This window comes from Cydia pomonella, chromosome 10, assembly GCF_033807575.1.
Source record: "Cydia pomonella isolate Wapato2018A chromosome 10, ilCydPomo1, whole genome shotgun sequence".
In the NCBI taxonomy this organism is placed as follows: Eukaryota; Metazoa; Arthropoda; class Insecta; order Lepidoptera; family Tortricidae; genus Cydia; species Cydia pomonella.
In genome coordinates, this window is record NC_084712.1 from 11185875 (window position 1) to 11200517 (window position 14643).

The 14643-nt window shown below is 38.1% G+C and overlaps 2 protein-coding genes across 2 annotated transcripts in view; one reads left to right on the forward strand and one right to left on the reverse strand.

The window, feature by feature from the left end:
• LOC133522085 (UNC93-like protein MFSD11) overlaps positions 1-13147 on the forward strand; it is a 34164-nt gene extending 21017 nt beyond the window's left edge. Inside the window, exons 3-8 of the mRNA XM_061857289.1 lie at positions 6541-6717; positions 7255-7426; positions 7980-8091; positions 8611-8736; positions 9939-10243; positions 10628-13147. Of these exons, the coding sequence (XP_061713273.1) occupies positions 6541-6717; positions 7255-7426; positions 7980-8091; positions 8611-8736; positions 9939-10243; positions 10628-10840 (1105 nt within the window). The 3' untranslated portion in view covers positions 10841-13147. The remainder of the gene's footprint in view (positions 1-6540; positions 6718-7254; positions 7427-7979; positions 8092-8610; positions 8737-9938; positions 10244-10627) is intronic.
• Positions 13148-13491: 344 nt separating this feature from the next.
• Positions 13492-14589, reverse strand: LOC133522087 (transmembrane protein 70 homolog, mitochondrial). Its single transcript, XM_061857292.1, has 2 exons — positions 14015-14589; positions 13492-13726 (listed from the first exon to the last, which is right to left on the reverse strand). Exons 1-2 carry the CDS (start codon positions 14450-14452, stop codon positions 13541-13543), a joined length of 624 nt encoding a protein of 207 aa, XP_061713276.1. The 5' UTR covers positions 14453-14589; the 3' UTR covers positions 13492-13540.
• Between the last annotated feature and the right edge of the window lie 54 nt (positions 14590-14643).

The window sequence follows — 14643 nt, forward strand, 5'->3', positions numbered from 1 at the left end:
ATCAACAGCCAATAGTTAACTGCTCGAAATTCCATCCTGGATTTCCAATATCCAATCACTGCCTGTTCAGTGCCCGTATAATATATGTTGGGTAGGACTGACACCGTATTTATTCGAGTCCCGTATTTTTAACATATTTTGACTAAGGTGTAGAGTCAAAGTTGTGAACATAATAGGGCTTGTAGAGTAAGAAGCTTGGCTCTACAAGAGATCTGATAACATTTTACATGAATATGTTTTTGGTGGGATTACAATATCTTATATATATTCAGGGGAATTTCATATTATGCATTCAGCCTAATAGCTTAATTTCAGCTTCGAGTCGAGTGAAGTGAAACTCACTTTGTTTTCTTTCTTATAATAAGTAGTTATAATGAGATACAAAACAAATAGTTGTATTGTCTTGTTTATATACATATTATACTCGTAAAACTGAAGATGAAGAGCGGTCCTTCAGAACGACAACGTAATAAATAGTGATTAATTGTGCCTCAGCGAGACGGATTTACCTACTTAGACGTGTTTGAATAACGTAGATCAATTAACGCAATCCCGGTCTGTCCTCGTTGCGAAAGCAATTAACGATAACACTTATTGTTAGAGCAATCAGCAGCCTATAATGCCAGTGACCGATATTTGATATGTACTACGTATTTCTACTCATTCTATAATCATATTTATCAATAGCGCGATCAGCATTGATTTAAGTTATAAGTTTAATGTAACTGACCGCTGGACAGAAAGATCAAGATTGGTAGGTAAGTTGCCAATAGGTAATAGGTATTAACTCATACATGTAAATGCGATTAATTATAATTACCTAGTTGTTACTATGTACATAGCATACATTTTATTTTATTAGTTTGCAAGTATTTGCGTTGCGTTTGTAAAATTAACCATGTGTTATACGATTCACTGGACCGAAACGTAGGTAATGTACTTTTGAAACGCCTGCTCAAAATCGAATCGCGTTGAAGGTCTGATGACTAAAGACATACCCAATCTGCACGACCTCAGAGTTATAGTTAGACCGTGGGCTAGAAGCATATTTCGTCAGTCATCGCCTCCCGGCTGATAGTTTAGATGCTGTTTTAAATTTAAAAAACCGTCATCCGGTTGTATCGCGATGGAAAGACCGTCAGTTGTAAAATGAACATGTAAAAAATACGCGTCTTACCACTGTGTCCGCAAAGTATGCGTAATGTGTAAATTACGTAATCCGTTTATGGGGTTTCAGGCGTTTCACCTGATGAAATGCTACATGCAAAGTTTAATGATTTGTTATTGCTATCATAAAAAGGTAGAGCGCTTATTTTTTACATGTTCATGCGACCAGCTGACGTTCTTACCACCGCGATATAACCGGCTGGCGATTTTTTTAATTAACAATAGCATCTGAATCATCTGACAAAGTGTCACACGGGGGGCGATGACAATTTTTTTAAGTGTTTCGGTGGCTGCCATTCCTCAACCCACCAACGGAGCGGCAGCTGACGTCCACGGAGGTTCATCATACATACCCGTTAACCACTATACGATTTTTCGTCCGGGAGGCGATTGGTCATGGAAATCTATCTGTTCCTGGCTCGCGGTCTATTAATTAATGCAGGTGGTGACTAGGGGCGGTGCGCTATTTTATTAGTTCTTTGAGCATATTAGCGTAACGCTGTGTTTTGACGCCTGTGTTTGAAAACAGCATATCTATGAGTACTACGAGAATTAGTATTCCGCAAACAAGTCTAGCTGTTCGTCGAACCGTCACTCTCTAAACACAAGGCCACATATTTCCTTGCACCTTTTGTAGTCGTTACCAGTCATTATAACACTGTAGCGTATAATATTTCTTATTCAATAAATTTTTTGACACAGAAGTAATCAAATTACACAAGCCAGTTGGCACCATTATCCCGCCATAATGCCAACATGTTCAGCGTGAGATAATTTTATGGGTCAATTTGATCAAGGAACATACTGTAGATAAACTTTTACCCGCCTAAAAGGGACAGTTTAACCAGTTGGAAAGTTGTAGTTTGTCGTCCACTTTTACTTTACACTCAGGATCTTTTAACACTTGAATTTTAACACATTTAGTAACACATATAGAGCGAATCAGCAGCTCATATTTTTTCGCATCAATTTCTTTAAAAATGTTTGGTCATTAGTTTCTTACCTAGAGGCACTATCATTAAAGGTGAGCAGTTTAAGTTTTTGTTTTTCTGATACTGATAAGTATACCATGAACGGAGGATAAATATGTACTTAATATACCTATGTAATAATGTGGATACAATGTTTAGTATGTTGTCATTTCTCAGGCGAAAAACCAGCGACGCTTAGTGTACTACCAGATACATATTTATACTGAAATAGACACCTAATTAATCTAATGGCTACTTTTTAATTTGTTGATTGACGGAATGTCAGCGACTGTATTCTAAACAATTCTTAAGAACGTCCGGTGTAGCTATGCTCGAATCCATTCAACAGTTGTTTCCGTTTAAAAATAAAAATTGACAAACATAAGTATTTTGTGTATTTGTGGTGTATGCAAAACAACCATTTTACGACCGATTCGTTGCCCATATGAATGTTACCTAAGCGTGAATTTCTTGGCCACAAGTTAGAGGTATCAATTTGATCCTATGACGCAGTTTTCCTGCTAGAACATGTTTTCTCATGCGTTTTAAGTCCACTAAAGAATTAAGTAGTAATTATTTATGAATTGCGACTTAAGTATAATTAAACCTTTTTGGGTCATTCTACTTTTTACTGCAGGTTGTTGTGTCCCCAGAAGGAAGTATTTGATTTTTATATTTGTAAATTATGTATTATTAAAAATTGTATATCAATACAAAGCACATTTTAGTGCTGCAGCCGCACTAACCATACCTTTTAACCAAATAAAAAATATATTTATTTATTTTAACATAGATGTCATTATGAGTAAAAGGGCAGGAACGGTAACATAGTTGTATTTTTTTTATACTACGTCGGTGGCAAACAGCCCGTCTGATGGTATGGAGGTATGTTTGCATTTCAGGCTATAAAAAAATATTGTGGTGGTGGCCGTCTTCAGCTGGGTTCCGGTTCCTCAGCACGGGAACCTTTAAAAACGTAGAAGAGCATGCGCGTCTAGGTTGGTGGGTTCCAGTTTCAATGTTCCGGATCTGGGACGGCCTTAGGAAAGCATTACGAATATTAAAATTTCAAGATTCTTTGAAATCGCGAAAACTTGCAGTAAAAAGTAGGTTTATATGAAGGCAGGTTGGTATGGAGTATGAGTGAAGCGAAGTTAATCGACCGTGGATTTTACCCTTTGTTTGTTGGCTCTGTCCCAAGTGCCTTCGGCGAATCCCCGACGGGTTATTCAAATTTACTTTTATGTAAACTACTTAAGTTTACAAATTCCTGTGATTTTTTGAGTCTCAGTACTCTCAAGCGTTAGTGAGCTGAGTATACAGCATCAATAGTAGCGGATGAGATAACGCATCAAAAATAAGATTAGAGGTGGTAAGAGAAACACTGGGGCTAAAGAAAAACTTGCAGGGAATCCTCATACTGTTTCTCTCGTCCCGAGCAAAAATAGACTATGATTCTCTTAACCCTTAACATGACCTTATCTACAATTCTTTAATAGTTTTAGGTAGGTATGTACTTACTGAGAGAGATCAGTCAAGTTCAAGCGCGTCGACAACCGTTTATCGCTTTTTATGAGACTTAAGATTCGCTGTTTAGTTACACCAGGCTGACGCAACTAGGAACAAAATAAGTTTTGTATGGAACTTGTTTCGCAAATCTTTGCCAACGAAGAAAAATAAAACGTCAGTGCTATTTATTCTGTCAAGTTTACATCAAGTCAACTGTCAGCCTAATTGTTTTGTTTGTTATGAAGGCTTCAATGTTTCGTTCGGGTATTTCGTGCAATTTCTTTATTATTTAGTGAAAATATCGAAAATAGTGAACCGTCATCAGAGTAAAGAACGAGTTTGTTACAATGCCACCGAGAAAACGGTTTACTAAGTGTGAAATATGTGGCAAGCGAGCCACTCGAGAAAATCACGAAAAAAGGGATTTTATGGCGAAATTTCCCTTGGATAAAGACCGGTACGTATTGCTTTAGATACTTTTGACCTTATTTTGGTGCAGCAGTCTTTAAACACATCGAAAATTTGATATTTTATATTATTTTTAGTTGTGAACTAGGGATGTACTAAAACTATCGATAATTGTATGTATATTTGTATATCAGTGTAAGTAATTAAATAAAATATGTGAAATTTCCCTTGCATGCAATATGACACAAAATTAATTCGTCGAAGATTTTCAGTGGAAAATTATCTATCATCTATGCATTAATGGTCATTATTTAACATATTTTTTTCATCTAGTAATTATTTAATATATTAATCTGAAATGTAAGTATATTAATCTCTCTTTTTGTGATCAATTAAAAATATTATACGACATTATTACACAAATTGACTTAATCCCATAGGAAGCTCAATAAGACATGTGTTGTGGGTACTTAGACAACGATATATACATATAAATACATAGAAAACACACATGACTCAGGAACAAATATGCATGGTCATCACATAAATAAATGCCCGTACCAGGATTTGAACCTGGGACCATCGGCTTCATAGGCAGGGTTACTGCCCAGTAGGCCAGACCGGTTCTCATGATTAACAGACATATAAATACATAAAAAGTTGGAGCATTGATAAAGGGTTGTTGATAATTGAATGCCAAAAAAACATGATTTATAGATGCATATTAGCGCTCAATAATCAGTTGATCATCTCATTAGCAAATACTTGGAATATAAACTGTACATAACCAAGGCTGTATGTTTTCAGATGCAGGCAGTGGGTTAAATTTGTTGGGAACGAAGACCTGATACATCTTCCCATAGAAAAGTTACATTTATTGAAACATGTATCATTTTGAAAATAGTGCTTTTAATAATAAAAAATTAAGAAAAAAAATAGTGAAGGATTTTTTAATTACATTCTGAGTGTAACGAGGTATTCTAAAATAGAATCCTAGCGTAGTGAGGGGTTCAAGTGTTAACGCCTATGGGTGGTATTCCACCTATGCAATTTCTTTGCCCAATGTGTATTGCGTCTCACATTTTGATTAATGACAGAGTGAGACGCAATGACATTGAAACAAGAAATTGGATAGGTGGAATACCACCCTAAGGTGGAAATATTTTTGCTACCACGTGATAAATTTACATACTGCTTTTCACATCACCAATGAAGAAATTATTATGGTACAAATAAAAAATAAATAAATTTAATTAATGGTAATTAAATTAAATAATTTAACCTAAGAAGTATGCAAAAAGAGGAAAAAAAGTGATCCCTCCTAGTAGGGAAGAAAAGTGCTACTTTGATCCTTCCTAGTGGTGAAGAACAACAAGGTGTTCTAAAAAAAAATCGAGTCCACATTAAGCTCGACCACGTATAAGTCCACTCATAGAACTATCCACTATATAACATACAACTTAAATTTGGACTCGATCCTAACTTGTTTTCGAGTTCAAAATTTGTAGACAAGAGTCTATATTTCAACCCTCCCCATTTTATCGATATCGATAAGAAACGCAAGCGTGTAGCGTACTACACTATTTAAATTGCTTATGTTGGTACTATGGTTCTTTGACAGTTCTTTGTCGTACATTTTGGTAATGATTTGCGAAACAAAGGGATTCCACTCGCTAGTATGGAAGTCCCGTCTCTTAAAACGTAGTGATTATATGCTCTTTGAGTTACACACCCGAGAGAAATTTAACTCAATGTTGGATGTTGGGGTCACAACTTATCTACTTATACACAGTCGGTGTCAGTGTTATCGTTCTGATTATATTTATATCGTCTGTAAAGGAACAGCTGCTTCCCCATATGTTAATCCAAATAAAAGCGACATAAGTGAAGTAGTTACCTGTTGTGATTAACAACTGGCAAGGCGTTAAGTATTTTTGAAGTTGGGATGTAGCTATTATTGTACTTTAGAAACTTTTAAAAAGAATATTAGATTAGACAATATCCAAATATATATTTATATTTAAGACAGGATTAAGCAATTGTGATGGGATAGCCTTGATTCCGACTTGATATTCTAAAATGTAAAAATATTATAATGTGCATGGATCTATATTTAAAGGTGACTTGTTAAGGCAAAATAAAAATATGATAAATGGCATTCGACCTTAGATTAATGTAATGCCAAATGTTTTAGTTGGATAAGAAAAAGAGTGGTGGCATTGATTTAATAAATATATCATTTTTAGAATTATTTGTGTTCAGCGGAGATAGGATGGTTCGCTTTTATTGCCTATCTTTAGAACGTGAACTCACTTGTTAGAACGTGATGGTCACGATGATAGGTCATAAAAGCGCAGCTATCATAGGCTCCTAGTCCTTATAGTTCTACTGAACCCAGGACCCCTGCTAAAAGGCCACACCAGTTCCAAGCGACTTGATCCAAATCACCAATATCTCTTTGTTAAAACATTCCTTCTGTTTCCAGGTTCTTCATAGTGACGTTCATGTTTCCCCGCACCGCTTTACTGTACGCGGCAAGCGTGCTGATCGGCGCCGGCGCGGCCTCCATATGGACGGGGCAGGGCAACTACTTGACCGTCAACAGCGATGCTGAGACCATCTCCCGCAACTCTGGAGTGTTCTGGGCCATGCTGCAGTGCAGGTTTGTCCTGAACAGTGACAATCACGTTCCTGTTTGCCCATGTCGTACTGCTGTACGTAGCGAGCGTGCTGATCGGCGCCGGCGCGGCCGCCATATGGACGGGGCATGGCAACTATCTCATCGTCAACACAGCTGGCCTAAAAACATTCCAGATACAGGTTAACCGTAGCTGTTAAGGCTTCTATTAGCCTTGCTAATTTCCATTGAAAAGGCAGATCACCCAGCAACACCTTGAAGTGCTTGCCACTGGTTACTACTACAGCCAGTGCGGCTAGTTACCTGGTGTGCTATGTGCATTTTTATGCTCAATCAACAGCTAGGTGATAATTTTGAAAGTAGGTATTTCGTAACTTTCAACATGTTAATGCCTGATGCGGCCAAATGGGTTGTTGTGGCCGAGTGAATTAGAGTCGATATCTAATACTGATCTCGTAAATCTTGTAATAGATTCCATACCTTTAAATATATACCGATACATTTTAACGCGCATACGTACATTAAATTGTAAATTTTACCGGTTGCTTGTTATTTTTCCAGTTTATTCTTCGGTAACCTCTTCGTGTTCATAAAGTTCCAAGGCAAGCAGCACATCGACCAGGAGACCCGTAATATGGTGTTCGGATGCCTGACCGCAGTATGCGCCCTTGGCATAGTGTTCCTGCTGTTACTGAGGCCCGCTAAGCGCGCACCAGCTATTGAAGATGCCAAGGTATGAACACTTTATATGCAGCACGTCTATACTAATTGTTGCGTAATATGGTGATCGGTTGACTGATCTTTTTATCCTCGATATAAAGATTCCGAAGCTATGAGACCCGTAACTTACACTCTATTGATCCGTAACTTGGTGTTCGGCTGCCAGACCCTCTGCATAGTTCGAATAAGGTATTTGATCTCTATATTCAAATGCAGAAAGTTAATTATTCTATAACTATCAGCTTTTTCCTAAGTTTTCCTTTCAGCGGGAATAGTTTCCTATTATTATTTACCTGTAACCCAAGCTAACGGAGACTTTGATTTCCTAATTGACCAAATTTGATTTATCAGCTCTTCCAAATCTGTTTTTTTCCACCTCACGCGATTACCTTTTCCCCTATCATTATCCTTGATTGGCACAAAAAAATCCGCCATATTTTCCTCTCTTGATATCCACTTCCTAAGGCCTATAGACACGACGTGATCTTTATAGGATTTTATTTTAAAGTCCACATGTATGCACTTATGTTATTAAATGTATAATGACACTGGTATATTTGTTATAGATTGAAGTTGTAAGCAATGAGCCCACCAGTCCCTTGGACGCATTCAAAGGAGCCCTGAATTTGTTCTGCACCAGAGACATGCTGTTGTTAAGTGTCACGTTCATTTATACTGGTGAGATTAATATCATTTGGTTACTTAAGAGCTACGACCAGCTCTGCAAGGTTCGAATTTACATGTAAAAATTATGCATTTTGATTGAGCGCGTAGATTTTTATATTTCCACACTTACGAATCTAGCCATGTAACATATCTAAGTAAAACGGTACAGCGACAGTCACTATGCCAAATTTTCCATATCGGCCTCTAGTTTCAGTACTTTTGCACCTAAGCGCGGAATGCGCAAGCACTACGGTTGAACGTAATTTTTAAGCGAAAGCCAACCTTTAGTTCAGGCGTAATTCTCTTAGTAGAAAAAGTTTATATTAAGGAAACATAATATTTAGACTCGAATCGCACTGTAAGAAGAGGCTACGCGTACACTGTATGCATTTTGTAGATACAATTTTTAATATGGTCTTTAATTTTCATATTAATCATCTCCAAAAGTTCATCATAATATAAACATCCTATTGCCTCTTATCGATATAGTGTGTGTTTACTTTTTGAGTAGGTATATGTTGTGTGTTCCAGGTGTGGAATTATCATTCTTCAGCGGAGTGTACAGCCCGAGTATTGGCTTCACGCTGTCCATGGGCGAGAACGCGAAGCAGCTGGTCGGGCTGTCTGGAGTTTTCATCGGTCTGGGAGAGGTTCTAGGTGAGTCTATTGAACTATCGTGTACAGCCTGAACATTGACTCCATGCTGTCCATGGGCGAGAACGCTAAGTAGCTGGTCGGGTTGTCTGGAGTCTTCATCGGTCTGGGAGAGGTGCTCGGTGAGTCTATTGAACTATCGTGTACAGCCCGAGCATTGGCTTAACGCTGTCATGAGCGAGAACGCAAAGCAGCTAGTCGGGTTGTCTGAAGTCTTCATCGGTCTGGGAGAGGTGCTGGGTGAGTCTGTTGAGTTATCGTGTACAGCCCGAGCATTGGCTTCACGCTGTCCATGGGGAGAACGCGAAGCAGCTGGTCGGGTTGTCTGGAGTCTTCATCGGTCTGGGAGAGGTCCTCGGTGAGTCTGTTGAGTTATCGTGTACAGCCCGAGCATTGGCTTCACGCTGTCCATGGGGAGAACGCGAAGCAGCTGGTCGGGTTGTCTGGAGTCTTCATCGGTCTGGGAGAGGTGCTGGGTGAGTCTGTTGAGTTATCGTGTACAGCCCGAGCATTGGCTTCACGCTGTCCATGGGGAGAACGCGAAGCAGCTGGTCGGGTTGTCTGGAGTCTTCATCGGTCTGGGAGAGGTCCTCGGTGAGTCTATTGAACTATCGTGTACAGCCCGGGCGTTAGCTTCACGCTGTCAATGGGCGAGAATGTGAACCTTGCGCTGCGCTAGAATTATAGATCGTGTCATTCACGACGACGCGTGCTTTGACTCGTATTGTCATGATATTAAAAGTTAGCTTTTACAAATCTGCGCGTCATCGTGGATGACGCGAACTATACTACCTTCTTCGTATTTATGGACATAGAAAATAGGGTAAGTAGGTACAAGCGTAAGAAAATTGGTCCAAAAGAACTTGGAGCTCGTGGGGAGTTTCGGCTACGAATGCTACGTTGTCGGCAAAGCATGCTATCAAGAATTAACTCCTTGTCGTTGCGTCGATATTTTAGCTTAACATTAAACAGCTTACGACATACAGACCAAGATAACTGTTTAGGTACCAAACTTGTGTCTTGAGCATACTCTTGTACCGGTCCGAAACCTGGACGTTCGTACGCTAATCAAGAACGAAGACTTAACACCTTGCGCTATCTTCGAAGTACAGAGACATTTGCGGTGGCTAGGAAATGTTAGTATGTCTTAAGAAACTTTAAATTCGATTACAAAAAAAAACCTAAATTTTGTGAAATATTTTCAGGCGGAGCTCTCTTCGGGATCCTCGGCTCCCGCACGACCCGCTGGGGCCGCGACCCCATCGTGTTCGCCGGCTACCTCATCCACATCACCAGCTTCTTCCTAATCTTCATCAACCTACCCAATGTCGCGCCTTTCGGAGACACCAACGAAACCTCCTACATCACCCCCTCGCCGCCTCTCGCCATGCTCTGCAGTTTCCTATTAGGCTTCGGTGATGCGTGCTTCAATACGCAAATATACTCCATATTGGGAGGGAACTATGCCGATAACAGCACGTCGGCTTTTGCCCTGTTTAAATTTACTCAGGTAAATTGCTATAAATCACTTGCAATTGCATTGCTTTTATCTACATCTATGGCGACGTGTGAAACTTTCTATACAACACCTTTGCAATGGAACAATCTGTAGTTTTATGCTAGACTTCGGCGACGTGAACTGAAACGTACAGGCATATATGCAACCGAACTACACGAGACTGATGCACGCCCTTGTACGCATTTCGTCGTGTTTGAATCACCGCCACCGTTCGCTAATCCAAGCGAGCTCGATATTCCTAACCCTTTGACCGCCAAAACCTTCGTGCACTGACTTTACTACGACGCGTCGCACACGATAGGCGTGGCGTTCACAGGGCTATTTAAATGTGTGCTAACGCATGCTGACAAATGTTAAGTCGTAATCTCGTTCCAGTCGCTGGCCGCCGCCGCGTGCTTCTTCTACTCGTCGCGCGCTCTGCTGTCCGTGCAGCTGGGCGTCCTGGGCGTGCTGGGCACGCTGGGCACGGCGGCCTTCTGCCGCGTGGAGGTGCGCGCGCGCGCGCGGCGCCGCGCCGAGGCGCAGGACCTGGACGAGAAGACGCCCGCCACGCACTCGCTCGCCGACAACGCTTTACATTACGACTGAACAGAGAAAACTAAATTCTGATCTATTGGGAGTCAATATTGCTATTGACTAGTTTTATTGACAGCATATAACGATACGGTCTAAACTGATGGGTGCCATTAAATGAGCCGTTTACCCTATAAATTATAAATAGGCTTACATTGTACCGTCGAGGCTTCATTAAATCGTATCTACCTAATGTGATATTTGTAACGTAACTTTTGTTTTTGACGACCTCCTGAGATCCAGAAGCGGTTATTTTGTTTTTAAATTTGAACCATTTGTTCGGGCTTTGTTATCCATTAAAAGTTCAAAATGGATTGTGAAATATGAAAAAAAAATTGTGCGGAGGTTCAAGGAGGTTAAACGTCAGTTATGTAAGGGTTGCCGATCACTGTCAGCTAATTGACGGGGTGACATGAATATGTCCAGGTATGTTATAGCTACTATAAACTCGAATAAAATGTGCTTTTAAGTACTAAAAAAAATTAATAAAGCAATTCTTGTATATATGTATATTTATATATTTAGGTGATCTTGGATACGGCTCTATTTCGATGAAATTTGCTACGTAGAATCAGAAATAATTTATTTTCGTTTTATAAAACTTAAATTACATACAGAAGTATATATAACAAAAAAAAAAGACTAAAACGTAGGGGTTTTCGGGGGCGAAAAATCAATCTAACTAGGTCTTATCTCTGAGAAAGCGCGCGTTTTTGAGTTTTTATATGTTTTCCGAGCAAAGCTCGGTTTCCTGGATATTAAATTATTATATAAGTACCTCATGTGTTTGCTGGCCAGGCTACGCTAGGCTTATTCCTGGAGGATAAAAAAGCCGAGTTTATAATATTGAAATTCAAATTGATTCCAACAATGTATTGCAGATTTTATAAAATACTTGTATGTTTTAATATTAGGTACATTTATTTTATCAGTTTTCTTTTTAATCACATATTAGTTTATGTTTGTTATTTGATATTTTACACGCCTCGCAGCTTAGAGATTGCATTTTTTGCAAGTGTATAGATAGGTATTTTAATTATGCACATGTAGATTGTTTAAGTTAACTACTTTAACTGTACTTGTTTATGTATAATATTTTATATCCATATGCATTAAGGATAGAAGTTGTGCGAGACAATGTACATTATGATGTCCTGGTTATCACAAGATATTTGCTTATGTTAAATAAAAACCTTATTATCTATAGCCATATACCCAAAAAATATAGACTATATGGGAATGGAACATGACAAATCCTGTTTTGTATGTTTCATAGTAAAATGGTAACAGAAGGTGCTGTCAGATTTTAAGAATGATATATGATATTGTAAATAAAAATTAGATATTTTTTTAAATGAAAGAAACTAGAACGAACATAATGTGAATAAATAATGACGAAAATTATAAGGCACACATAAATATTGTAAATTGTATATAAATTAATATTGAATGTCTTCAATTATCACACATTTGTATGGATATATGGGTTATAGATATCTATATTTCAAGTATTTGCCACAAATTTTATGTTGACAATTGACATGTTATATTATGATATTAAAATGGCTGTGGCCAAATTAACTCCAAACTTCAATAGCACATTCCTATTTTCACAAATATTAAAATTATGTATTTCTGTTGTCATCTTAGGTATGAAAGGAGAGCATATGGGTTAATGAACTAGAGTCAGACCCAGATAAGTTGGCAGCGATTTTGACAGCCCAGGCAATGCAAGTGTTATTTTAAACATCAAACTTCTATGAAATTATGATGTTTACCTAACACTTGCACGGGCTGGGCTATCAAAATCATTGCCAACTTAGCTCGGTCTGACTCTATTTCTTGTGTTATACTGTCCCGTGAGCCAGGAGACAATATTAGCATAGTTTCTTAGAAGACTTCTACTAGCATGCTTAGTAGAATGCTATTATGGATAGGGTTTATAACTACCACAAAAATTCATGTTTAGTTTATTGAAATACCATAAAACCCAGGTTTTATTTTAAGAGAGGCCCAGGAGAATGTAACCATGGCAATGAGGGACAAGAAAAAGTTGATAAACCCATATAAACCTTGCCTACTGTAATTGTAATGCATGCATTCCTGAGATAATTAAATGTATTCCTTTAAACATTCCATTGCTTTATACTAATTGGTAACTAATAACAGAAATCTAAATCAAACTAAATTGGTAATGTCTAGTCAATTATTTTTTTCCTGGCACTATTTACTAGATGTACTCTAACTTTGTTTATAGAAAAAATTACTTAAGAGTAGATATTATCATATAATTATTAAGGCAATAAAATATATTAACAAAAATTTTAGAACTTTTATTGACTTTAACTATTACCTCTGTATTGTGGTTTTCAAGCCCTTTCTGGTGCTAATTGACCTAAAAAAATTATATCTACTGTGCAATTGCCACCTGTTCCTTTGTAATGTACCTATGCGATGTGATGCTAATTTCATGCAACTACAGCCACATTTTTTGTGGAGCCTGGATAGTTATGGCAGTATTTTGGGTATTGTTAGTTTCTGTCCACATTACTAAATTGTTCAGAAGACTGAAGAAAATAATGCAAGGGCCTACCAAACCTAAAGCCAGCCTTAACTAGTTTGCTAACTAAACAGTAACCTACCTGACTGTTAAAGAAAACAATTGGTAACACAATATTATAATTAACAACTACATGACATACAACTAAACCTAATTTATTTACTGCTTTCTGAAGCTCCCATTTTGAAGTCCATTGGTTTGTCATAGCCCATCATTTTGGCGTAGTGCACTGGGTCACTGAAGTGCCTTGCCTCCACAAACATGGGCTTTCCTTTGGCCACCAATGTTGTGAACATGCCAGGGATTTCAGGCACTACAACATCTTCTGCTTTGAATTCATGCTGGAATTAAATATAATGTCTTTTAAGAGAAAACATTATTAGTATTAGCATGATGATAGCTGATGATTTTTGAGATTGAAATCTTCCAAACTTTATTATTTAAAGTAAATGTTATCAGTAACAACATTGTCTACAATGTGTGCACAATATTTTAACAATTTTGCTACCCCTTTATTGGTTTATGAATAACAATTAGGGAGCTTGGCATTGAATGTTGACTTTTACTAATACAACACAATCATTTACTAATCTACTAAAATAAAAATAATAGTTTCCTGTAACACTTACCTGTTTTTCAGCAATAAAAAAGTTGTAAGTAATTGCTCTGTATGTTGAATTTGCACTATCATAGTCAATTCTTGTTACATATTTCTTAGTAATTTGATGTAGCAGAATTGGTGTGACGAACGTGAAGAACCCAACCACTGAACAAATAGCGACGAGGAGTGATGTGCTTCCTATGGTGGCTGCTTCGTTTATAATGATTGGCTGAGCTACCAAACCTGCGGCGCTGGAGCTTAGAGAAAATACCTTTACAGCCTTAATTTGTGGCGTTAAAGGACCATAATAAATGCGGTCTATTTCGCTGTCCCCTTGGGAATTGCTAGCAAAATGCCGTATCAGTTTAGTGTTCACTCTAAGACACTTCAGGTTACCAATTTCTTTGTGAAATACCGCTAATGATCGGGTTTGTACAAATTTGCCTTGGAAACAAAGCCGGAACATGTTTGTTATTCAGTATTTCGAGTCTCTTAAATGCAAAATCAAAGCAAATCAATGTAGAGAATCCCATTAGTTGGGGTTATTTTTTTTTCACGAGATTTTTCTGTCAGCTGTCACTGTCAGTCAGTACAGTCGTTTTTTTTTCGTCCATCTGGATAGGCTAAAGCTTTAAGCCATACTGCTTTATCACGGGC